This window comes from Onthophagus taurus, chromosome 6 (genome assembly GCF_036711975.1).
Source record: "Onthophagus taurus isolate NC chromosome 6, IU_Otau_3.0, whole genome shotgun sequence".
Lineage (NCBI taxonomy): Eukaryota > Metazoa > Arthropoda > Insecta > Coleoptera > Scarabaeidae > Onthophagus > Onthophagus taurus.
This window is the reverse complement of record NC_091971.1, coordinates 2,472,393-2,492,974: the sequence shown is the minus strand read 5'-3', so window position 1 is coordinate 2,492,974 and position 20,582 is coordinate 2,472,393. Positions and strand designations below refer to the sequence as shown.

The following is a 20,582-nucleotide window of genomic DNA, read 5'->3' as shown; positions in this document are numbered from 1 at the left end:
AAAGTAAATTAAACAGTATTTTAAACTACAACGACCAACATGCATACGCAAATCATATCACTTTTATTTCTTTTAGTTTTCTTTTCAACAGCTAACACAAACATGATTAAGACAGTAAGTATTTCAAACAACTCCTTTTACTTATAAAACTATTAATAAAATTCCATAGAAATTTGAGCAAGAAGAAATAATTCCCGATGTAATCGACAAATCACCCGATAAAAAATTAATCATAACCTATTCAGGTGGAGAAGAGGTTAATTTAGGAGAAGAATTAACTCCTACCCAAGTAAAAGATCCACCAACAATAAAATTTGAACCTGAACAAGATGTTTATTACACTTTGGCGATGGTTGATCCAGATGCGCCAAGTAGAGATAACCACACATTTAGAGAAGTAAATCATTGGTTAATCGGCAACATTTTGAATGGAAACTTTGAAAATGCCGATACAATAACTGAGTATTTAGGCTCTGGGCCGCCGAAAGGAACTGGTTTGCATAGATACATATTTTTATTGTTCAAACAAAAAGAGAAATTTACTTTTGATGAACCAAGAACCGAAAAATTATCACGATCGCATCGATTAAACTTCAATTTGAGGAAATTTATTAAGAAATACGATTTAGGAGAAGCGATCGCAGGGAACTTTTATAAAGCACAATGGGATTCGTACGTTGATGAAAGGAATAAAATTATTAATAGCCTTGTAGAAAAGCAATAAATGTTATTTACAAAAATTATAATTGGTGCAGGATTAAAACAGTTTTCTTTATATAATAAAGTAATTATACGATAGATGGCGCTTTAATTTAATTAAAATCATATTTTTGGATTAAATATTTTTGAACATATTCAAAAATCTTTTTGTTAGATAGGTTATAAATAACAGGTTAAAAATGGTCCAGTTATTTATAAACATTTTTATCTTCTAAATATCCTTGTTAAGATCATCTTCAAATAACATTGGGAATGAAACTTTGATCTTTTCTGTTTTAACTTGGAAAACGTAATCAAAATGCGCAGTTAGTCAAAGTGTACTTTAAACCACGCCGTTATCAAAAAAAAATTCCTTTACGAGATCAGGACATCAGCCTAATGCAATAAATATGCTTATTCTTGTACTTTATTTATAATTTAACTCATTAAAATTTTTAACATGTTTTTAATGGACTTGTGAATTCTTGTGATGAACTGGGATTACCTTCATTTTTATTTTAACGACCCTCAATGAACATAAACATCGTTATCTCTTGTAACATTGGACTCGCATCCGCTAAAGACATCCACAACGAGGATGTCACGTTTTTATCACATGTTACTATTATTGTTTACTTTTTTCTCGTTTTTACTCCATACTAAGGAATTTATTAGTAAGGGAGTCAAGACAAAATAGTTTGTTTATAAAATAGCTAAAAAATTTGTTCTTTCTTCTATGATAACCTCTGAACAAAATCCACTGCATCATTCTGTTTATGAAATTTGTTTAGGATCTAATCAACTAGGTTTTTAGACCCAAATAAATCGTTTTTTAAGCACTTTATCTTAATTTTACAATTCAGTGAATGAATATTTATAGTACTATTTTGTTATGTTTTAATTTCTTCTTGTTTAGTGTTTATTATAATTTACAATATGCTAAAAATAAGAAACTTTAAAATATAAACGTCGTAGTTTCAACATCGACCTTTAATCCTTTATTAAAGAGCAATATCCTACTCACGTTTAACTCTCTTATGAGGTCATCCTTATTGTGTCTGTTTAAACTATAAACATAAGTGAATAATCCGTTGTTGTTTCTTAATGTTTACGATAACATAGTCTCGAATTCCGTTAAAATTTTGAGATATACTCAAATAATTCTTTCTTGTTATTCCAAAGGAAGCAATAACAACATTTTTGGCTGTCCCAAAAAAATCAATAAGATAAATTTGTTTTTGAAACTAAAATTATATAATATTTAAATAAATACGAATAAATTTTTATTTATTTGTTGCATATTTTCAAATTACTAATTTTATGTTAAGGTTATGTTTTATATTTTTTTTTGACGTTTGAAATGTCATCTCAAATTTTGGGGTTAAATAATACAAATTTTACTTTTATGATCAAAAAATGATTTTTAATTCTTTCATAACATCTCCAATAAACAGATAGATAAAACTTTTAACCACTTAATTGTTTATAAATTGTAGGCACGTAATTATCCCATTGAGCTTTAAAAAAATTTCCGGCGATGGGATTTCCTAAATTATATTTTTGGGCGAATGATTTAGTATTGAATTTTCCTCGCCCCTTTCCACTCTTATTAGTCAATTTATCTTCAGAAAATTCAACCTTCCCGGGTTGTTTAAACACCAACAAAACATAACGATGCAAACCGGAATCTTTCGGTGGAGCAGATCCGATATATTCCGATAAAGTCGTACCTTTCTTAATATCATTTCCGGGAATATTTCCAACCAACCAATGATGCCACTCCCTCATTTTTGGATTTGTCCTACTTGGAGCATCTGGGTCGGTCATAATTAAAGTATAATATGAACCTTCTTCTGCTTGCCATTTAACATTAGGTACATCTTTAACCTTCGTTGGCGTTAATTCATTTCCACCGTCTACTTTCACGTTATTTGCGTAGAGGACTTCTAAACTGGTCTTCGGGGCTGTGTCTATAACATCCGGAACTACACCGCCTTTCTCCATCAACGATGTTATATCCGTTGTTGATGAATAACGTGCTAATAAAGTAACTATGAGGAGTATCGTTGCGCGAATTAACATCTTTATAAAGGTATTACCTGGATAAAAACGATTTGACAAAGAGAAACTGTGTTTGATCCGTTGATAGAAAGTTTGTTATAAAAAAAGAAGGGGTATGTTGTTATAGTAACTATCTATCTTTTTATTTAAATTAAATAAATATTTTAGTGAAATTATTTTAAAAATAACTTATAAATCAAAGCAAATCGACTAAATTAAGATTATTCCTCATTTAAGATCAAGTCTTGACCTCCAACGTCGGTTTAAACCGGTATAGTAATAATTTCAATCTTTATTAGCAATATCAGTAATGAATGAGTCGGCCTTTTTTCCACTCGGACTGATTTACATATAAACTTCGCTCAGATGCAATCTTAGCTCTATATTTCGGGCAATCGAAAAGCATACTACAAGAAATTTAATCCTATTAAGTGGAGTTTATCTTTCTTCTAGTTTATATTTCTTGTCAAATTTGTAAGTAATAAATTTACTTTGCCAGTTAATATAGATTTATTTAAATTACATAACGATGACATGTCAACATAACCTAAAGTTACAATTTTTGACGTTTAAAACGTCACTTTGTTTTTTTAATAATAATGTAAAATTGAATGAAAAATAAACATGTTTAGGTTGAAATAAGCATAAATTTTTAGGTTTATAACATTATTAAGAATGGCAGCTGTGATACCAAGTGTAAGCAGACTTTCCCCAAGAATTATCCGAGTTCTTGGAGCAAATCCTGGGCCTATGACTCTCCAAGGTACTAACACCTACATTATTGGAACAGGAAAAAGGTATTTATCTTTGAACATCTAATTATAGTGCATTAACTTATTGTAAATATTTTCTTTTCAAGGCGAATTTTATTAGATACTGGCGATGCTGATGTACCACAATACATAAATCATCTTAAATCGGTTCTTAAACAAAATGGAATTGATTTGGCTCATATATTTATATCACATTGGCATCATGACCACATTGGGGGTGTTTCTGATGTTATGCAAATAAAGGAACATACGAGTAAGAATAAATAAATAACCTTAAATTCGACTTTTAATAAAATTCTTTTAAAAATTATAGAATATTGTCAAGTTTGGAAATATCCAAGAACTGATGTTAAAGTTGAAGAGCTTCCAAATAACATTTCCTTTGATTTTTTGAAAGATGGTCAAGAATTTGAAGTTGAAGGAGCTACTATACGAATTGTTCACACCCCAGGACATACAACAGACCATGTTGTGCTTCATCTACTTGAAGATAACGCCGTATTTAGTTGCGATTGTATTCTGGGTGAAGGAACAGCTGTTTTTGAGGATTTATACGATTATATGAATTCATTAGAGAGTATTTTGGATATTCAGCCATCAATTATTTATCCTGGACATGGAAATATCATTCATGAGCCTATTGAAAAAATTCAATATTACATAGATCATAGAAAACAACGAGAAAATCAAATAATTAGTGTCTTAACTACCGAACCTAAACGAAAATATACACCTATGCAATTGGTGGAGGCGATTTACATTGAAACCCCTAAAGAATTGTATTTAGCAGCCGCTTACAATGTTCAACATCATTTAACAAAATTGGTTAGAGAGAAAAAAGTGAAGGAAATTGATGGGAATTATCAATACATCGAGCAATCAAAAATGTAATAACATAAACGGCCTAATTCTGTTTAAATAATTCAATAAGTATTACTTCTAATAAATAATTTATTTTATTATAATGTTAATTCAGTTTTATTTGTGTATATAAGATGTGGTTATGGTTGATTTTAGAAAATAAATCACATTTTAATAAGGTTCATGATTGTTTAATTATATTAAAAATTAAATTTAAATATTAATTTAATTAAAGGTCTAGTGTTTGTTCTAGTTCTACACTAGCACTATCACTAGAACTAACACTAGACCTAAAACTAAAATCCCAAATGTTTCTAGTTCTTGGTATAGTGTAGTAGTTTAGAAGGGGCGGTTGAAAGTACAAATAGGGTCAAAACGTGCCCTATTATGAGTTAAACATATCCCCCAAATTTCATTTTCCTAGCGTTTATGGTTTTTGAGAAAAAAAAATTAAACCAAAATTTTCCGTCATTTTTGGAGGGGTGTAGCTCCTTAGGGGAGTCGAAGTCGCCCATGGTTCATATATCAAAATACCCTTAAAATTCACTAAAGAATCACCGCTTGAAGTTTGTTGCAGTCATTCAGATGCATTCTGTATAAGATGTGGTTATGGTTGATTTTAGAAAATAAATCACATTTTAATAAGGTTCATGATCGTTTAATTTCAATTTTTATCAATACATTTCAGTAAAAACAATATTATAATTAAATATCGATAATTGTACGTTGTAAGGGAAAATAAATAACGTCATGTGCGACGTACTCTTTTAGAGGGCGGCGGCATTTTCTCACAATCATCATCGAATCTATGATTATTTATGAAGTCAATTAGACGATCTTTTGTTACAGGATTTTTTATACTTTGACAAACACCTAAAAAAAAAAAGAATGGTAATTACTTCTTTTAACGTAATTTTTGCAATCAGATTTAATACTTTTTGCAGTGTTGTAACTGTTTGGAAATGATTTATCAGTACGTTCCCTCATGAATTTCCACACACCATCTTCAAATTTACATTCAATTATTTTATTATCCAAATCTTGAAGGGTACGTGTATATTTCATATGTGCAAAAGGTCTATCAAATTGGCCCACATACAACTCACCAACTGTTTTTGTTACAAGCCTATAAAAAAGAAAATGATATATACTTAGATAAATTCAGAAATAAATTATTTCAAACCCTTCTCCTCCTTTTCTAGTCAGTTTTAATCGAAAATCAACTGAATTTAATTCTAAAGGTTTCCATTTAAGAACTTCGTCACATTGACCAGTAACATACGGTTCTTTTGATGGTTGAAAAATTAATCCGTCAGGTTCGTGAGATAAACTCTTCGCAAATTTTTCGCCCAACAAGCTTACTGCTTGAGTAATCGGCCAAAATTCTTTTTTTCTTACACTAAACGGTTCCAAATCTTTTTTGATTAATCCTTTTTCAATCGCCCAGTATCTTGGATTAACCACTTCATATTCTATGAATTGTAAACGTTCAGGGTAAAACGATTTTACCCCAATATCTTTACCATCAAACATTATTATATCATAAACTAAGAATCTAGGAATTCTTTCATCTTTAACTTTATCTATAACCATTTCCTGAAAAACACTATAGTTAAACCTCGAAATATTTTTAAGCCGTGGTATTAATACTATCTATTTACTACATCAGTATATTTAAATATAAATATCAGTGGTCATAGATATAATTAATACTAGATCTAGAAACATTTGGATTTAGCTGTACGTCTCTAAAGACGGCTCTTTTTCGATGAAAAACCTTTTTTAAAACTGAAAGGCGATCTTTATTAATTTTTGGGTGCTGAATCCGGGAAAAATAATGAAAAATTTTCATCACCCTTAGTTTTTTCGCAAATTTAATTTATTTTTGGATGTCTCACAAATTTTAAGTTGTACTCTCATCCTGTCATGAATGAATCATCCTCAGTACCCCACTTGTCTGATTCATTTCAATACAAACACACTTTTACGCGCTCATTTGTGTGTTGTTTCCGCTCGTGTCAACAACTTGTCATTAAAAAACACCAGAGGAACATTACAGACAGGCACGACATTACAGTTAGGAAAGTGTATTACTCCTATATCGGTGTGAGACTTGGGGACCAGGACAAATTATGGGCAAAAAAGTGTGTTATGTGATTTTAATGGCTATAACTCTAAGAATAAAAGAGATATCGTGTACCACAACTTTCCTTCTGCAATGCGACCTGTAGCTCATGGATCAGATGTGCCTGTACCTCAGCCTCCACCAACGCTAGGTGAGATGATCTCTAGTGATCCTTCAGATTATGCCACCCCACAACTTTTGCTCAATCTGAGCTTGATGATTTGGTGAGAGATTTGGGACTTACCAAAAAGAATGCTGAACTCTTGGGTTCTAGATTAAAAGAAAAAAGCTACTGGCTGCTGGAACATCTTTTTATCAGTACAGATTTAGAAATCGTGAATTTACTGACTATTTCAAACAAGAAGGCGAGTTAGTCTACTATTGTGTTTGGTTCAAAAGTTTGGAATTGAATACAAAGCTGATAAATGAAGGATATTCATTGATTCTTCAATAGTTACAACATGTGCCTCTCTTCCTCTAAGACATTATGTACACCTCAAAGAAAATTACGAGAATTTGAAAAAGGTACTAAATAAAATTAAATATACAGATCATAACTGGAAAATTTGTGGCGATCTCAAAGTTTTGGGCGTTTGTGAATGGGACAGCAGAGCAAGGAAAAAAGTATGGCCAACCCAACAAATATCATGAAACAATTCGTCAAAACTTTACACAACACTGGTGACTGCTTTCAACGCCTCTGCACATAACTTCTACACTTTTCAGAGGAAAAACTAAAAGAAAACCTCAAAAAAATGGGCTGACTGATGAGCATAAAAGTTAACTTTCTACATTCTTATTTGAATTTTTTCCCTGAAAACTTGGGTAGTACCAGTAAATAGCGTGAACGTTTTCATCAGGATATTAAGGTCATGGAGAGGAGATATCAGGGTAGTTGGAATGTCAGTATGATGGGTGACTAGTGCTGGTCACTTCATTGAGGGAATCCAGGTGTTACTCACAAGAGGAAAAATAACAGTCATATTCATACCATGGTGGGTGATTGAAAAAAAACTCATTTTCAGATTCAGCACCTTTCAAAACTGTTAGATCACCATAAATAATCTAAAAAGTTTTTTATGAAATTAATTTTTGCAGGCTTGTGATTATTATTATAGTATATTAGTATTATATTAGACTAGAACTAACTTTTTTTAATAAAATAATCAATACTAACCCCATCAATTAAAGTATTTTGTAAATGTTGCATTAAATTCTTTCTATAAACAAATCTGACTCCTGTAACCTTAAAAATACTATGATCTCTATCAAAAAAGTACACTTCATCTTCCCCATCAATTAACATCATGTAACGAACTCCATCTGCTTTCCAAGACACTCGGTAAGGTTTCTTATGCAATAAATGAATATTATCCATATCCATCGAAACAGGTTGGCATCCTGGAAAGCCCTTTTTTCCCCAATTACACATCCTTTGAACTTTTCTTTGGAGTTCCAATGCTTTCGGTTGCTCATCAAAGACTTTTACACCAGGTATGCCTTCCATGAAAACTGGAATCCTCCCATTTTTTCGTCGATGATTTTGATTATTCATACTAAAAAGAGAAATATAATAAAAAGAAGTGGGATTAATTATTAATTAATTAATTACGGTGTTGAATTTGAAGAAGTGGGAGCATTAAAATCGGGAGTTTCTCTATAATAGTCATCTTGTTCGTCTTCATCTTATTAAAAGAAAAAAAAATGTTATTTTTTTACTCATAAACTAAAAAAAATAATGTATTACCACACCAATCTGGCATCGAAGTAACTTGAGGAACTTCATCGTCTTTTTGACCATACCTTCTATATAATTCGTCCAAATATTCCTGTTTATAAATACCGGGAGGTCTAACTTTAGAAAACATTTCTAAAGCAACTTGTATATCGAAATCCATTTCTTCGACCAAATAACTAACAATTAAAAACCCACTTCTGTTAAATCCGTGAGTACAATGAACAGCAACAAAGTGTAAAGGGTGCTGAGCAATAAATTTATGAACAATTTTAATGAACAAAGCTGTTTGTTCTTTGCTTGGAGTTTCTCCAAATCCTCTACATTGTAGTTTTGTGTAGCGACAATCTTGATTTTTAACCTCATCACTGTTGTAAAACCTCGTTGTATTCGTTAAATCAATCCAAAGACCGAGTTTTAACTTCCTCAATTTAGCAAAATCGAATATGAATTGAGGCGGAAATCTACATTCCAATGGCACCAGGTTGTCAAAGTTATGATCGAGAGGGGTTTTAAATGCTAGAAATTTGTCCACAATAAGATCAGTAGCCCTTCTGGGACATTTTAACCATCTGTTTGGGACGGGACCACGATTTTGTCTACCTGACCTACTACCACTCATTTTAATAAGACTACACTTTTTCACTTATTTAAGGCTTTTAATTATAATTAAAATGCACAGAAATTGTTAATTAATATACGTATCAGTTACATTTGGTTTATTTTTATGTATTAATTACTTGTAAAGGATTTTCTTTAACATATCGAAGTGACAGGAGATGAATGTGAAGTTTGCCGTTAGTTGATTGTGATTCTACTTTATTACGTTGGCAACGGTCTTTTTGGGAATAATTTTTTTAAATAAAATTAGGCTTATTAGTTAAATAACAAATTGTGATTGAATACAATTTATATCCGAATTTTTTTTTAATTTTATTTTAATTATTAACCGTATCTTATTGGATATTGATTTTATTTTAATAATGTTGGTAACACAAATTTTATACAACTTTAAATGTCAAAATAATATTAAAGTTTAAGCTTTTTTTAAGTGTTTAGAGCTCAATAATTAAAGGAAACAAGAAATAATTATTTTATTATAATCAATTATCTTAACACAATAAAAATTAAAACTTATTCATCTTCATTTTCATTATTTTTCTTTAAACCTCCAAAAACTTTTAATGGAACGCTTTGTTGTTCCAATGGAACATCAGCATCTTCTTCAACACCTTCTTGTTCTTGATCGCTATCGTCATCGTCGATATTGATCTCATCAGGGTTTACAACTCTATCATTGTTACTTCCTTGTGTTTCGCCACGAACAAACATTATATTTCCGCTTTTGCCAACACCTGAAGTTCCAGCCATTTCAACAGCTTTAGCTTCTAACATTCGCATTCCGTCTTTAACGCCTGGTGCCAAATCTGCAATGGTTCCTGCAACTGAACCTGCTGAATTTAACATTTGTGCCGACATCATATTAACTTGAGTGTTATACATCGCTTGGACGCTTCGTTTAATACGTAACATTTCTCTCATTGTGTCTACGTTTCCGTGACGGACTTCGAATTCTTTCCATATATTCCAGAAGTCCATTGTAACGCGGGGATCGCAAATTTGACTGCAATGAGCATAAATTGCTCTGGCTCGATCAATTTCGCCTAGTTTAGTTTCCATTTCTGCAAATCTTAGGCACATTTCGCGTGTTTTGTCTTCTGGGAGGACTTCGATTGCTTTTTCGTAAATTGTTCTGGTTTTTGGGACGCCATAAATTTCCGCAGCCCTTTTTATGTAAATATTAAAGACTTCGAACATTTCTTCTGGTAAAACCGCGTTTGTGGCACGCTCATAAACAGCCATAGCATGTCTCGCCATTCCGTGTTCTTCTTCTAATTTAGCGTAAAGTAAATAAAGCGGTTTTGAAAATTTTTGAGGACAATTTTCTAAGCACTGTTCGAAAAGATCTCGTGCTCGCTCCAATTTGCTTCCTCCATAACGTTTCAAAAACTTTGTTAGATACACCGTCCAAATATCATAAACGTTCGGCCATTTAAAAAGTGAAATTCCTTTTTCATAAGCGCGAAACGCTTCCTCAAAGTAATTATTTTCCTCTAAAAATAATCCGTAGTTGATTATGATTTGGGGAGTTGCAATTTTTAGGTCTAAGATTCGGTCGTAAACGGCTTTGCATGTTTTAAATGTACCGAAACTTTCTTCCAAATCGGCGTACATTGACCAAACTTTAAGTGATTTATACAACCGAGATTGAACGGTTTCTTTGTCGTCGTGATAAGCAACTTTGCGGGATGGTAAAACCGTCGCTTTATGCATCAATTCAAGAGCTTTTTCGTAGTTTTCATTACGAATTTCCATTTCGGCCCATTCACACCAAACGGACGCTAAATCTTCAACTTTTACGAACGAAACTTGGGTCGCTTTCTCAAAAATTAATCTCGCATCATCAATCTGTCGATTTTTTTCATAAAATTTTGCAAATTCCACCCATAAAGTATGCAATTTTCCCACTGCTAATTTCGGATCAACCGTTTGAATCGATTCTGTGTAAGTGTTTATGATTTCGTGAGGTTTTCCTTCGTATAATTTAACTCTTTTATGCCATTCTTGTACGTTGTGAGGGTTTTGTCGCAATAAAACCGAATTGAGAAGTAATAATCTTCGTTCCATCAAATTTTCGAATCGCGCTAACCTCAATTCTAAATCAACGTCGTCTTCTTCGGTCGGATTTGATAGTGCGGCGACTTGTTCCATACGTTTCGACAAGCTTAACTCTTCAAATTGAGCGTAAGCGTCAAAAACTTGGGTAAAATCGCGTACTGTAGTTACAGTTTGAACCGCTTCTTCATAAATATCTCTAGCGCGGTCAAATAAGCCGCTTCTAACGTAATAATTCGCCAAAGAATTCCATAAATGTCCTAATTGATCTGTGTATCTCCGTAAACCACCTCGAATAATCGCATCTACATTCAGTGAATGCACAGAATCGGGATTTTTTGATGTTAAATCACAAAGTTCGTTCCAAAGTTGGTGATTTGATTTGCCATGTTGAGAAACGAAATTTTCATTGTTAACTATTTTGGCTAATTGAACAGCGGCTTCATCTAATCGATCAATTTCTTTTAAATAATCAACATATTCTTCTGTATTTTCGGGACATAATTTTAAGTATCTCCTAAAAACTCGTACAGCTGTCTCTGGGATATCATGTTTTCGAATAAAACCTAAATATAGTGGCCATATTCGGTGGTGTTGCGTAATTGGAAGAGCTCTTAAAGCCCGATCAAATACTTTTCGTGTTCGCGTTATCCTACATTGATCGGTTAAAAAGGTGCAATAATCCATCCAAATTCTAGGCATTTTGTGCATAAACACTAAAGCTCTTTCAAACGCGTTGTTTACTTCATCATAACCGGGATCTATTATGCAACGACCTTTTATTTGTTTTCTTCTTGTTTTTAAATAGTTATACCATAATTTATATGACCCAGGAAGTTCTTTTAGTGCTCTTTCATAAATTATGTTAATTGCTTGTTTAGGTCCATTCTTTTTATGATCTATATATCTAAGCCAATGTTTTACTGAATAAGGATTACGAAGTATTTCTTCTTCATACGGAAGATCTTCATCAGTCTAATTTAATATTTTTAAATGAGAAATATTGGATTATAATAATATAAAAAAACTTACAAATATTATTTCTAGCTTTTTCAAAGTTTCTGTTACAGGCATTCTTTTTAATAAGTAATTAAACGTTTTTTTTACGTTCCTTTATAGGTTAGGTTCCTAAAAATAGAGAGGTTAGAAATGCCAGAAACAGTGTTGCCAATATAATTTTATTTAACCTTCAATAACAATTTTTTATTAATTTATATCAAATAATATAGATGTTTTAATAATTCAAATTCATTAAAAACCTCAAAACACTTTTAAAATTAATTTCCAATTCATTTTCTATAATAGAACAATTTTATTGATTTATATACAATAACATAGATGTTTAATAATTCAAATTCATTAAAAAGCTTAAATCAGCTTCAGGACTGATTTCTTTCGCCTCATTTCCCCTGGAACAAAAACATAATGAATACTTAATAATACAAAAAACTTAATTCCTTTCTTACGGCATAAATAATCTTGCTCGTGTAACCCCTTTTAAAATGGCGTTATTGCCTTCGACCAACAAAGAATTTCCTTCTCTTAGCCCTAAAACAGGTGCGGCATGTGGTTCCTCTAAATACTGTAATATTCTTTCCTCCCTTGTTTCACCTTTATGAGTACTTTTTTCGTCATGATCCATATAATGAGGGTTGATGTTAAAAGGGACCAATTTTAATGCATCAAAAGTTGGAGGGAAAACAATGGGCATATCATTTGTAGTGTGGATGCTTTTTGTAGCCACATTTGTCCCTGCGCTGCTACCAATGTAAGGAATTCCTTGTTCAAAGACTCTTTTACGAATGATATCAATCAAATTATTATCATAAAGAGCTTTTAATAATCTGAATGTATTCCCGCCTCCGATAAATATAGCTTCAGCTGATTGTACAGCTTCAACAGGATTTTCTCTATTGTGAATTCCGTCTACCTGGTAGCCCCATTTTAAAAAAGGATTTTTTACCATTTTCAAGTATTTATCATGATCTTTTAAGGCATAAGGAATGAATAATACGGATGATACGTTATTTCTACAAAATTATATTAATTCAGATATGTTTTTTTATATGAACACTTACTTTCTTAAGAGATTATTGATATCATTTTCTGCACATTGAAGGTATTCATAACCGTGCACTTGAGATGAAGATATTAATAAAAGTTGTCTTGCGGCCATTTTTTCGTTTCGTTTAGTTTCATCAGCAAATTAGAAAACATTTATAATGCATTTTCTGATAATGTATCACATAAGTGAGGTTATGTCACTATTTGATTAATAGAGGGATTATGATAGGGCTTTATCTAATTGAACACTTGAGATGATAACAAATAAGAAAATAAACACATAGTGCTTAAAATATTTTATTGTGTTAATTAAATATTTATCGAAACATTTTTTCTTTGACAGCTGTCAATCAAATCAAACATAACCCCAAACAATAAATATAACCTATAAAATAAATTCGAAATACACGTGTGGATTGATAAAATTATGGAAAATCCGTCTAGAGTTGTCCCTAATATTTTAGTGACTGGTACACCAGGTGTTGGAAAATCTACATTATGCAGTAAATTATCGGAACTCACCGGATTAAAATGGTTGGAAATTTCTAAGATTGCAATCGAAAATAACTGTTTAGAAGAATACGATGAGGTTTATCAATGTCCTGTTTTAGATGAAGATAAAGTGATGAGAATCACAATTTCGATTGATTCAACTTTAATTTTGTTATGTTATAGTTAATGGATGGTTTGGAAGATACGATGAGAGAAGGAGGAAATATCTTAGATTACCACAGTTGCGAATTCTTTCCAAAACGTTGGTTTGACATCGTTTTTGTACTTAGGACGGACAATACAACTTTATATGACCGATTAACAGCTAAAGGATACTCGGGGAAAAAATTAGAAGATAATGTCGATTGTGAAATTTTCCAAGTTATTCTAGATGAAGCAAAAAATTCTTACGATCCAGAAATAGTTCATGAATTAACAAGTAGCAATTTAAATCATTTAGAAGATAACATACAAAGGATATGTTTTTGGTTGAATAATTGGGTTACATCTCATCAATAAAATATATTAAAGTAAAAGAAAAATATTTTTTTAATATTTATTAAGACATTAAGATATAGAACACATTATAATCTAATAATAAAATAAATTGAGTTTGAATTACAAACATCTTTCAAACAGCATTTTAGCAACCTTAAAAAGTTCAGAATCAGGTTGTTTTGGGGGTTCAACAAAACTATCTTTAATTGGCAAATTACACATATGACGTCTAATTGCAATATCTCTCCTAGCAGATAAAGCTCTTTTATATAATCCAGCACTGCTAAATAAACTCTTCCTAATCGATTTATTCTCTCTGTCAGAGACTTGAATTAAAGCAACAGGATGTGATATATTTATTTCTTCAACAATTTCTGGTTTATTCTCCTCGTCGTTAGATTCATTCTTAGACTCTTGTTTTATCGCATTTGAGTGTTCTTTAAGAATATCTTTCACCAAATCTTCACCGGCCATTTCAACCGATACACCTAAGTTAACCAAAACATTATGACTTTCCCATCTGCGTTTAGCCGAAGTATTTGGTACCACCCTCGGTCTTGATTCAGCAACCAAACTAGCCCAATCCACATCTAAAGCGTCGCAAATACCTTTAACACCTCCTCCTTCTTCAAGTTCATCTTCAGAAATTTCCTCAAAATCTAATTCCATTGCGTTTTCACCGTCTAAGGATTCCTCTTTTTTACTACTTGTTTGTTTTGGACTCGCTTCGAGTTTTGTTGGTTCAATTTTAATTGGTTCTTCATCCTCTTTTTTGATTTCTTCTTTTTTTTCTTCGATAACTTCGGTTACTTCTTCAACTCGATCCAAAATTTCATCGGCATCATCGCTAATTTCACTAAAATCATCTTCGATTGTGGTTGGGGGTGGTTCTTTTATGCATGGCTTTTTCGGTTCAACTTCTTCTAAGGGTTGTTCTGGAGGTCGTTTTCCAAGAATCGTTTCTTTTTTTTCTTGTTGCGGTGGTGGTTCGTGAGGTTTTGGTTCGACGATTACTTCCGGGCGAATTGGAGGTTGTGGGGGTTCTTTTCTGGGAATATGAGGTTCTTCATCTCTGTGTGAAGTTGAACTTCTCGGGCGTGATCTCTCGCGCCATTCCGCCGCCCATCTCCTTCGTTCTTCATTCGACCAAGAATCTAATGATCGATTATAGTGTCTCCATTCTTCGTCTAAAGTCATATGTTCATGCTCTCTGGCGTCCCAACTATCTCGAGTTTCCCATTCGATTGGGCGCCGAGTTCGATCCCATTCTTGTTCGTTTGGGTACTCATCCGGCCATTCTCTACCTTTTAAATGCTGACCTCTATCTTCTCTGTATCTTCGATGTTCTAATTCTCTTTCACGTTCTCGTTCGAGTTCCATTTCTTCCCAATGTTCTCTTCTTGATCTTCGCTCATCTGGGTATTCCGTCAATGGGATTCTTTCATCTCTACCTTCGTAGTGGCCATCTATATAACGAACATCTTCGTGTCTTGGTGGTCGATCGTAAGTGTTTTCGTAATGTTTATCAATTTCGCGGATATCTTCTCGTAAGCGTGGAATAACGGGATAATCTCTTTCGTGTTCTCTTTCACGTTCGTGTTCTCTATCATAACTTCTATCATAACGATCAATTCTTTCTTTGTCTCTTTCAATTCTTTCGTGGCCCCTTTCTTCGGGTGATTTTCTACCTCTCCGATTTTCAGGGGTTCGCTCGCGGCGTTCACGATTACGTTCCCTATCTAACGATTCTTTTCGAGCTGGAGGAACCCTTTCGGAAGGAAGCGGAAGTAATCGTTCAACTCGATCACTAGGTGGTTTATCTAAACCACGATCATCCCCAGCACGGCGTCGCTCTCTGTTACGTCTTTCATCTTCTTTTTTTTGCAACTCTTTTATACGTTCGCGCTCTCTTTGGCGTTCTTGACACCTAGCCAAAGCCTCTTCTCGTTCTTTTTCACGGGCTGCTTCACGTTCTTCGCGAGCGATTCTTCGTTCGCGTTCTCTTTCCCTTTCACGTTCCCGATCTCTTGAATCCCTTTTTTCCGTGCGTTTTCTATCACTTGAGCGATCCTTTTTGTTTTGATCTTTTCTGCTATCCCTTGAAGTTCTTTCGTTATCTTTACTTGATGGGCTGTTTTTATGGGTGTCTCTACGTGTGCTTGATCGACTCCCACGAGATCGAGTTGGTGAGATTTTTCGATCTCTTGAATGCGTCGAATCGGGTGAATCTCTACGTTTTGTTTGTGATTTTGTGATGGGGTCTCGTTTGGGTGATGGTTGTTTGGTGGTTTTTTTGATTGATTCGGATTTATCTTTGTCTCGGTTGATTTTTGGGCGGTCTCTTTCGCGGTCTTTTTCGCGTTCTTTTTCTTTTTCACGTTCGCGGTCTTTTTCGCGTTCTTTTTCTTTTTCACGTTCGCGGTCTTTTTCGCGTTCCTTTTCTTTTTCACGTTCACGATCTTTCTCACGGTCTTTATCTTTTTGAGGGATTTTTGGTGAAGGGGTACGATGTTTATCTTTTCGATCACTTGATCTACTCGTTGGTCGTGGCGATTCAGATTTTTTCTTAATCGGTTGTGTTTTGATTTTTGGTGGTGGTGTTTGGGATAATTTACGTATTTTAGGTGCAGGAGAGTTTGATTTATTCGAAATTTTTGATGAGGATGTTTTTGAAGAAATAAGCTTTTTAGTTTTTTCTCTAGTTTGGCTCTTAGACGTTCGTTTTAATTTAATTTTATGTTTTCGCTTATCGCATTCTGAGCTTGATGAACTATCTCGCTTTTTAGTCTTTTTTGAACGCTTCTTCTTTGTATCAACAGATGAAGAACTTGAGCTACTTGATTCATCACTACTTGAACTTGAATCACTTGAACTACTACTACTTTCTGAACTGGGGCTACTTTCCTTTTTTAATTTTTTCTCTTTTTTCTTTACCTTATTTTCCATTTTAACCAACTCCAATTGTCTTTGTAACTCCAACCTACGCTTTTCTAAATCATCAGGATCTGCGTCTTCTAATTCTTCGGGGTTCCAATCGTATTCCTCTTCATGCAACCGTTTATGAGCATCTTTATGTCTTTTTGATTCACTTTCTTTCTTAGCAGCTCTTTGCTTCGATGGGCTTATCAAAGTGTGAGTATTTGAGTACTTACAGCTTTTACCATAAGGACACGTCCCGTTTTGAGACCAATGATGACAAACCTCTTTGGCACTCGCCTTCGTTCCCAAGCGTTCAAAAACACTCGGTCGAGTTTTCGCCGTTTGTTTACTTTTTTGGCTACTGGTAAGGTTTACCGTGATTTTCCTTTTCACTTGCTTCGACATTTTTTGACAATATACGATATTTCTTTAATGATTAACAGTGAATGTGAGGTTAAATTTACCATAATGAGACGCGAAAAGTCGCTTTTCTTCGATTCATTAATGTTTTAATAAATTTGTAGGATATTTTTAAGGAAAGTATCGATTAACATCTTTTGAAGGGTTTATTTTTGTTAATTTTAAGGATTCTTTTAGTCGGTAAACGTTGGGTTTATTTTAGTTTGTTTGGTTGTTATTACTGATATAATGGGTTTAATTGAGTTTTTCAATAAGAGATGGCGCTTTTTTTAAACAACAATAAATTAATTAATAAATCTAATTAATAACATAAATTAAGTAGAAATACTTCAATTAACGCTATAAATTAATCATATTTCGATGATTAATTGGTTGTCTATATTTACTTACATTGATAAAGTTATAAGATGTTATACTTTAACATTTTAACATTTTTTGCATATTTTCAGTGCGTGATCTTGAAGGAACGCTAAACATCTTAATTGCAACTATTTAATTTGCTTATAAACCAGTTAATTATTACGATATCTTTGGGAATGCACCTACTCATTACACGTACTAATGGAATGAAATTCAACTTATTCCTTCAAAAAAGCATATAAACATCTAAAAACTTATTTCTTTTCTTCTAAACATTTTCCTTTATTATTTTTGAGATAGGAACAAGAAATATAAACTTGGTAAAAAATTAATTTATTTAAATTAATCAAAAACATCAGTTTTATTCCATAATTGTTGTACTTCTTCTGGTGCGTCGACATCATACAAGAGAATATCGGCAGCTTCACTCAATAATGCATTAATTTCTTCTTGATTTTCTGTATGTTTTCGTTTAATCTTTTCTTTTCCGCATTGATATAATTCGTAAAGCAATAACCCTCTCATTTTGCACATTCCAGTTTTTAATAGCTTGAGTAACTCCAATAAATCTTTGCATATCTCTTCTTTATAGCATAGTAAATTTTCTGCTAGATCTGTTAACATCGTAAAGTTGTAAATAAGATAAAATTAGTTTGCCCGTTAACTAGTGTGTACTACTTAAAGATAGGTAAATAAGTGTTCGTGCTGGTTACTCTATTTTGGAGACGAAGCGATTTTAAATATCTAGGTACGCATTTCCAGAAGTTAAATATATTTGACATGGTATTCGAGACAGTGATAAATTTTGCGACCTCAAACATATATTTTGACGAAATGAATTTTATTCGTGTAACAGATTTTTTTATGTGGTTATGATTCACTATTTTTAAAATTGAAAAGTTATTTTTAGAAATTATTTTTAGATCAAAGAAAAAAATCTAACAAGATTTTTTTATTAGTTTCGATTTGTTTTCAACTAAAATTCGTGCCAAATAAAAAAAGTTTTAATTTCTTCATTAAATTTGTTTGTTGAATACACAATTAAATAAGTTGTGCCAAATCTCTGTTAGATTTTTTTTTAAATAATTAAATAAACGATGCTAAACTTTTTGGTATCTTTCCAAAGACTAAAAAGAAATAGTTGTAAATAAGTTAGGATTGATGTGGGTAATTATAAATTTTGCCAAAGGGTTATAAATAATTTGTTGATTTTAAATCAAAATATCTAATAAATACCTTCATAAAAATATCCTTGTTTGTATCCCAAAATCCATATCAATTTGTATTTTAACTCAACACAAATTTGGTTATTATCCACAACCAATTTCTTAATTTTCTCCAAAAACTTCATAATCAACTCAACATCTTCATTTTTCTCAAAAACTTTTACATTACTTCCTAAAATATTACTTATAAAAGAAATCTTTTCAACCGAAACTTCTTCTTTGCAACAAAAACATTTCCATTTCGATTTTAAATCAATCGGATGTTCTGGTAAAACAACATTTTTACAAATTTCACATTTAATCCCGTTTAAATTAGTCCCAAATTCAGTTGGATCTTGACACCGGGAACATTTACACTCAAAGTGCTTAGTTCTAAGTAAATGATATCTTCTTGTTAAAGTTCCCCAGGTGATTCTCGAATAAGAGTGACAAATTTCCGTGTTTTTTGGAATAAAAACTGCTGCTCTGGCAATCATTCTTTGGTGTTTATCGAAAACGTGGGTTGTATTCGGCGAGCAATTATGATTTGCTAAACTTCCTAAAGGATATAAACCTCTAACGGTTGATTGTTTTTGATTTGAAGAGATTAAAACTTCAAATGCGTTTGCATCTAAAACCGAACATACTAATTTTAAAAAGATCTCTTCGTCGCTTGATAAAGAAAAATTTATTTTGTCTTTTAAATTATCAATTAAAACGTTGTGTTTTGGGTGTTTATGTGATTTTAGGTAAAAGAAAAATTTTTGAAAATGTAATTTTAAAAATAATGCTCTAATTGGGGTTAAAGATAAAGTTATATCTTTGGTTGTTTCTAAATCGACACCATTTTTACGTGAATTTATAAAACCGCATTCTTTTTGGTGTTGTTCTGAGTCTTGACACTTTAAACAAAGTTTTAAACCACATTTGCGTTTACAAAAATTTAATTCTTCAATTTTAAAACAAACGACACAGATTTCTTCTAAATCACTTTTTGATCTTGGTCCAATTATGATTGGGGTATCGATAAAAATGATTTCACCAGGTAAAATGTTTCTGTTTGCGAAAATTCCTCGACCACCCAAAGAAGATTTTCGGATATCCCAACATTTATTTTCTAAGAAAATCGATTTTTCTTTAAGATAACTTTGAATTTTTTCTTCGATATCACACATTTTTTAAATTAACTTGTCGATTATAACTTTTATTCTTTCTGCAATTTTTTCACCGCATCTACCGCGTTCTATATCTTGGCACTAAGTGGTTCCAAATTTTATCTTTGACCACGCGGCCATAGGTACAGAGATTATTTTAAAACTTATTTGTTTTACCTTTAGTTCTATTTTTAACGATCGAAATTTTCAATATAAAAATAGTCGATCGGTTTGTTATTAAATTGGTCACGTTTTGAGACCTTGGAACTATTCTCTGATGATTTAAATATAACTTAAAGGAAAATTATTAATTAATATTAAATTTAATTAATATTAATTATAAATAAAGCAACTTGAGGTACTATTTGTGCAAAAACTACAATATTGGCTTTATATAGGAAAAGTCATGAAGCAATTTGATGTTTTTTAGAAGTTGTTGTGGCCAAGGTCTAACGTTTTTCGTTTTAGTCAGATTGGCAAGTTACTTTTGAAGATATTTAGAAGACTGCATATGCAAAATTTATTCTTCTCTTTAATTCG

The 20,582-nt window shown here is 32.2% G+C and overlaps 9 protein-coding genes across 10 annotated transcripts; 3 read left to right on the top strand and 6 right to left on the bottom strand.

Moving 5' to 3' along the window:
* Window positions 1-3: 3 nt before the first annotated feature.
* Window positions 4-798, top strand: LOC111424740 (protein D3-like). The gene is made up of 2 exons (XM_023058396.2): window positions 4-114; window positions 170-798. Exons 1-2 carry the CDS (start codon window positions 40-42, stop codon window positions 722-724), a joined length of 630 nt encoding a protein of 209 aa, XP_022914164.2. The 5' UTR covers window positions 4-39; the 3' UTR covers window positions 725-798.
* A 1,296-nt stretch (window positions 799-2,094) lies between these two features.
* Window positions 2,095-2,781, bottom strand: LOC111424691 (protein D2-like). The gene has a single exon (XM_023058319.2). The coding sequence runs from the start codon at window positions 2,779-2,781 to the stop codon at window positions 2,167-2,169; it is 615 nt and encodes a 204-aa protein (XP_022914087.1). The 3' UTR covers window positions 2,095-2,166.
* Window positions 2,782-2,792: 11 nt separating this feature from the next.
* Window positions 2,793-4,576, top strand: LOC111424690 (beta-lactamase-like protein 2 homolog). 2 transcript variants are annotated; one of them, XM_023058318.2, is made up of 5 exons: window positions 2,801-2,873; window positions 2,929-3,234; window positions 3,417-3,557; window positions 3,620-3,786; window positions 3,847-4,576. In XM_023058318.2, exons 3-5 carry the CDS (start codon window positions 3,436-3,438, stop codon window positions 4,422-4,424), a joined length of 867 nt encoding a protein of 288 aa, XP_022914086.2. In that variant the 5' UTR covers window positions 2,801-2,873; window positions 2,929-3,234; window positions 3,417-3,435; the 3' UTR covers window positions 4,425-4,576. The 2 variants fall into 2 exon arrangements, with proteins under 2 accessions (XP_071052846.1, XP_022914086.2); XM_071196745.1 differs by lacking the exon at window positions 2,929-3,234 and having other exon boundaries at window positions 2,793-2,873.
* A 454-nt stretch (window positions 4,577-5,030) lies between these two features.
* On the bottom strand, window positions 5,031-9,044 carry LOC111424689 (mRNA capping enzyme). Its single transcript, XM_023058317.2, has 6 exons — window positions 8,267-9,044; window positions 8,132-8,204; window positions 7,697-8,075; window positions 5,578-5,990; window positions 5,330-5,520; window positions 5,031-5,267 (listed from the first exon to the last, which is right to left on the bottom strand). The coding sequence occupies exons 1-6, from the start codon at window positions 8,874-8,876 to the stop codon at window positions 5,143-5,145; spliced, it is 1,791 nt and encodes a 596-aa protein (XP_022914085.2). The 5' UTR covers window positions 8,877-9,044; the 3' UTR covers window positions 5,031-5,142.
* Window positions 9,045-9,333: 289 nt separating this feature from the next.
* Window positions 9,334-12,099, bottom strand: LOC111424788 (Pre-mRNA-splicing factor SYF1 fand). The gene is made up of 2 exons (XM_023058475.2): window positions 11,963-12,099; window positions 9,334-11,905 (listed from the first exon to the last, which is right to left on the bottom strand). The coding sequence occupies exons 1-2, from the start codon at window positions 12,002-12,004 to the stop codon at window positions 9,389-9,391; spliced, it is 2,559 nt and encodes an 852-aa protein (XP_022914243.1). The 5' UTR covers window positions 12,005-12,099; the 3' UTR covers window positions 9,334-9,388.
* LOC111424907 (probable alpha-aspartyl dipeptidase) lies at window positions 12,095-13,106 on the bottom strand. Its single transcript, XM_023058633.2, has 3 exons — window positions 13,009-13,106; window positions 12,397-12,960; window positions 12,095-12,339 (listed from the first exon to the last, which is right to left on the bottom strand). The coding sequence occupies exons 1-3, from the start codon at window positions 13,104-13,106 to the stop codon at window positions 12,273-12,275; spliced, it is 729 nt and encodes a 242-aa protein (XP_022914401.2). The 3' UTR covers window positions 12,095-12,272.
* Window positions 13,009-17,558, bottom strand: LOC111424903 (zinc finger CCCH domain-containing protein 13-like). Its single transcript, XM_023058627.2, has one exon. The coding sequence runs from the start codon at window positions 17,306-17,308 to the stop codon at window positions 14,105-14,107; it is 3,204 nt and encodes a 1,067-aa protein (XP_022914395.2). The 5' UTR covers window positions 17,309-17,558; the 3' UTR covers window positions 13,009-14,104.
* LOC111424909 (adenylate kinase isoenzyme 6) lies at window positions 13,422-14,104 on the top strand. The gene is made up of 2 exons (XM_023058635.2): window positions 13,422-13,616; window positions 13,670-14,104. The coding sequence occupies exons 1-2, from the start codon at window positions 13,422-13,424 to the stop codon at window positions 14,003-14,005; spliced, it is 531 nt and encodes a 176-aa protein (XP_022914403.2). The 3' UTR covers window positions 14,006-14,104.
* A 442-nt stretch (window positions 17,559-18,000) lies between the features above and the next one.
* LOC111424906 (SET domain-containing protein SmydA-8-like) lies at window positions 18,001-20,157 on the bottom strand. Its single transcript, XM_023058632.2, has 2 exons — window positions 18,920-20,157; window positions 18,001-18,297 (listed from the first exon to the last, which is right to left on the bottom strand). Exons 1-2 carry the CDS (start codon window positions 20,061-20,063, stop codon window positions 18,026-18,028), a joined length of 1,416 nt encoding a protein of 471 aa, XP_022914400.2. The 5' UTR covers window positions 20,064-20,157; the 3' UTR covers window positions 18,001-18,025.
* Window positions 20,158-20,582: the final 425 nt, after the last annotated feature.

Coding starts and splice junctions, on each gene's coding strand:
- LOC111424740 (XM_023058396.2), top strand. CDS start 40: ATGCATACGCAAATCATATCACTTTTATTTCTTTTAGTTTTCTTTTCA. Junction 115..169: donor ACACAAACATGATTAAGACA/GTAAGTATTTCA, acceptor AAAATTCCATAG/AAATTTGAGCAAGAAGAAAT.
- LOC111424909 (XM_023058635.2), top strand. CDS start 13,422: ATGGAAAATCCGTCTAGAGTTGTCCCTAATATTTTAGTGACTGGTACA. Junction 13,617..13,669: donor CTGTTTTAGATGAAGATAAA/GTGATGAGAATC, acceptor GTTATGTTATAG/TTAATGGATGGTTTGGAAGA.
- LOC111424788 (XM_023058475.2), bottom strand. CDS start 12,004: ATGCCTGTAACAGAAACTTTGAAAAAGCTAGAAATAATATTT. Junction 11,906..11,962: donor AAAAGCTAGAAATAATATTT/GTAAGTTTTTTT, acceptor ATATTAAATTAG/ACTGATGAAGATCTTCCGTA.
- LOC111424907 (XM_023058633.2), bottom strand. CDS start 13,106: ATGGCCGCAAGACAACTTTTATTAATATCTTCATCTCAAGTGCACGGT. Junction 12,961..13,008: donor ATCAATAATCTCTTAAGAAA/GTAAGTGTTCAT, acceptor ATAATTTTGTAG/AAATAACGTATCATCCGTAT. Junction 12,340..12,396: donor CGAGCAAGATTATTTATGCC/GTAAGAAAGGAA, acceptor TTTTTGTTCCAG/GGGAAATGAGGCGAAAGAAA.
- LOC111424906 (XM_023058632.2), bottom strand. CDS start 20,063: ATGTGTGATATCGAAGAAAAAATTCAAAGTTATCTTAAAGAAAAATCG. Junction 18,298..18,919: donor ACAAGGATATTTTTATGAAG/GTATTTATTAGA, acceptor CGATGTTAACAG/ATCTAGCAGAAAATTTACTA.
- LOC111424691 (XM_023058319.2), bottom strand. CDS start 2,781: ATGTTAATTCGCGCAACGATACTCCTCATAGTTACTTTATTAGCACGT.
- LOC111424690 (XM_071196745.1), top strand. CDS start 3,436: ATGGCAGCTGTGATACCAAGTGTAAGCAGACTTTCCCCAAGAATTATC. Junction 3,558..3,619: donor ATTATTGGAACAGGAAAAAG/GTATTTATCTTT, acceptor TTTCTTTTCAAG/GCGAATTTTATTAGATACTG. Junction 3,787..3,846: donor GCAAATAAAGGAACATACGA/GTAAGAATAAAT, acceptor TAAAAATTATAG/AATATTGTCAAGTTTGGAAA.
- LOC111424689 (XM_023058317.2), bottom strand. CDS start 8,876: ATGAGTGGTAGTAGGTCAGGTAGACAAAATCGTGGTCCCGTCCCAAAC. Junction 5,521..5,577: donor ACTAGAAAAGGAGGAGAAGG/GTTTGAAATAAT, acceptor TCTTTTTTATAG/GCTTGTAACAAAAACAGTTG. Junction 5,268..5,329: donor CAGTTACAACACTGCAAAAA/GTATTAAATCTG, acceptor TTTTTTTTTTAG/GTGTTTGTCAAAGTATAAAA.
- LOC111424903 (XM_023058627.2), bottom strand. CDS start 17,308: ATGTCGAAGCAAGTGAAAAGGAAAATCACGGTAAACCTTACCAGTAGC.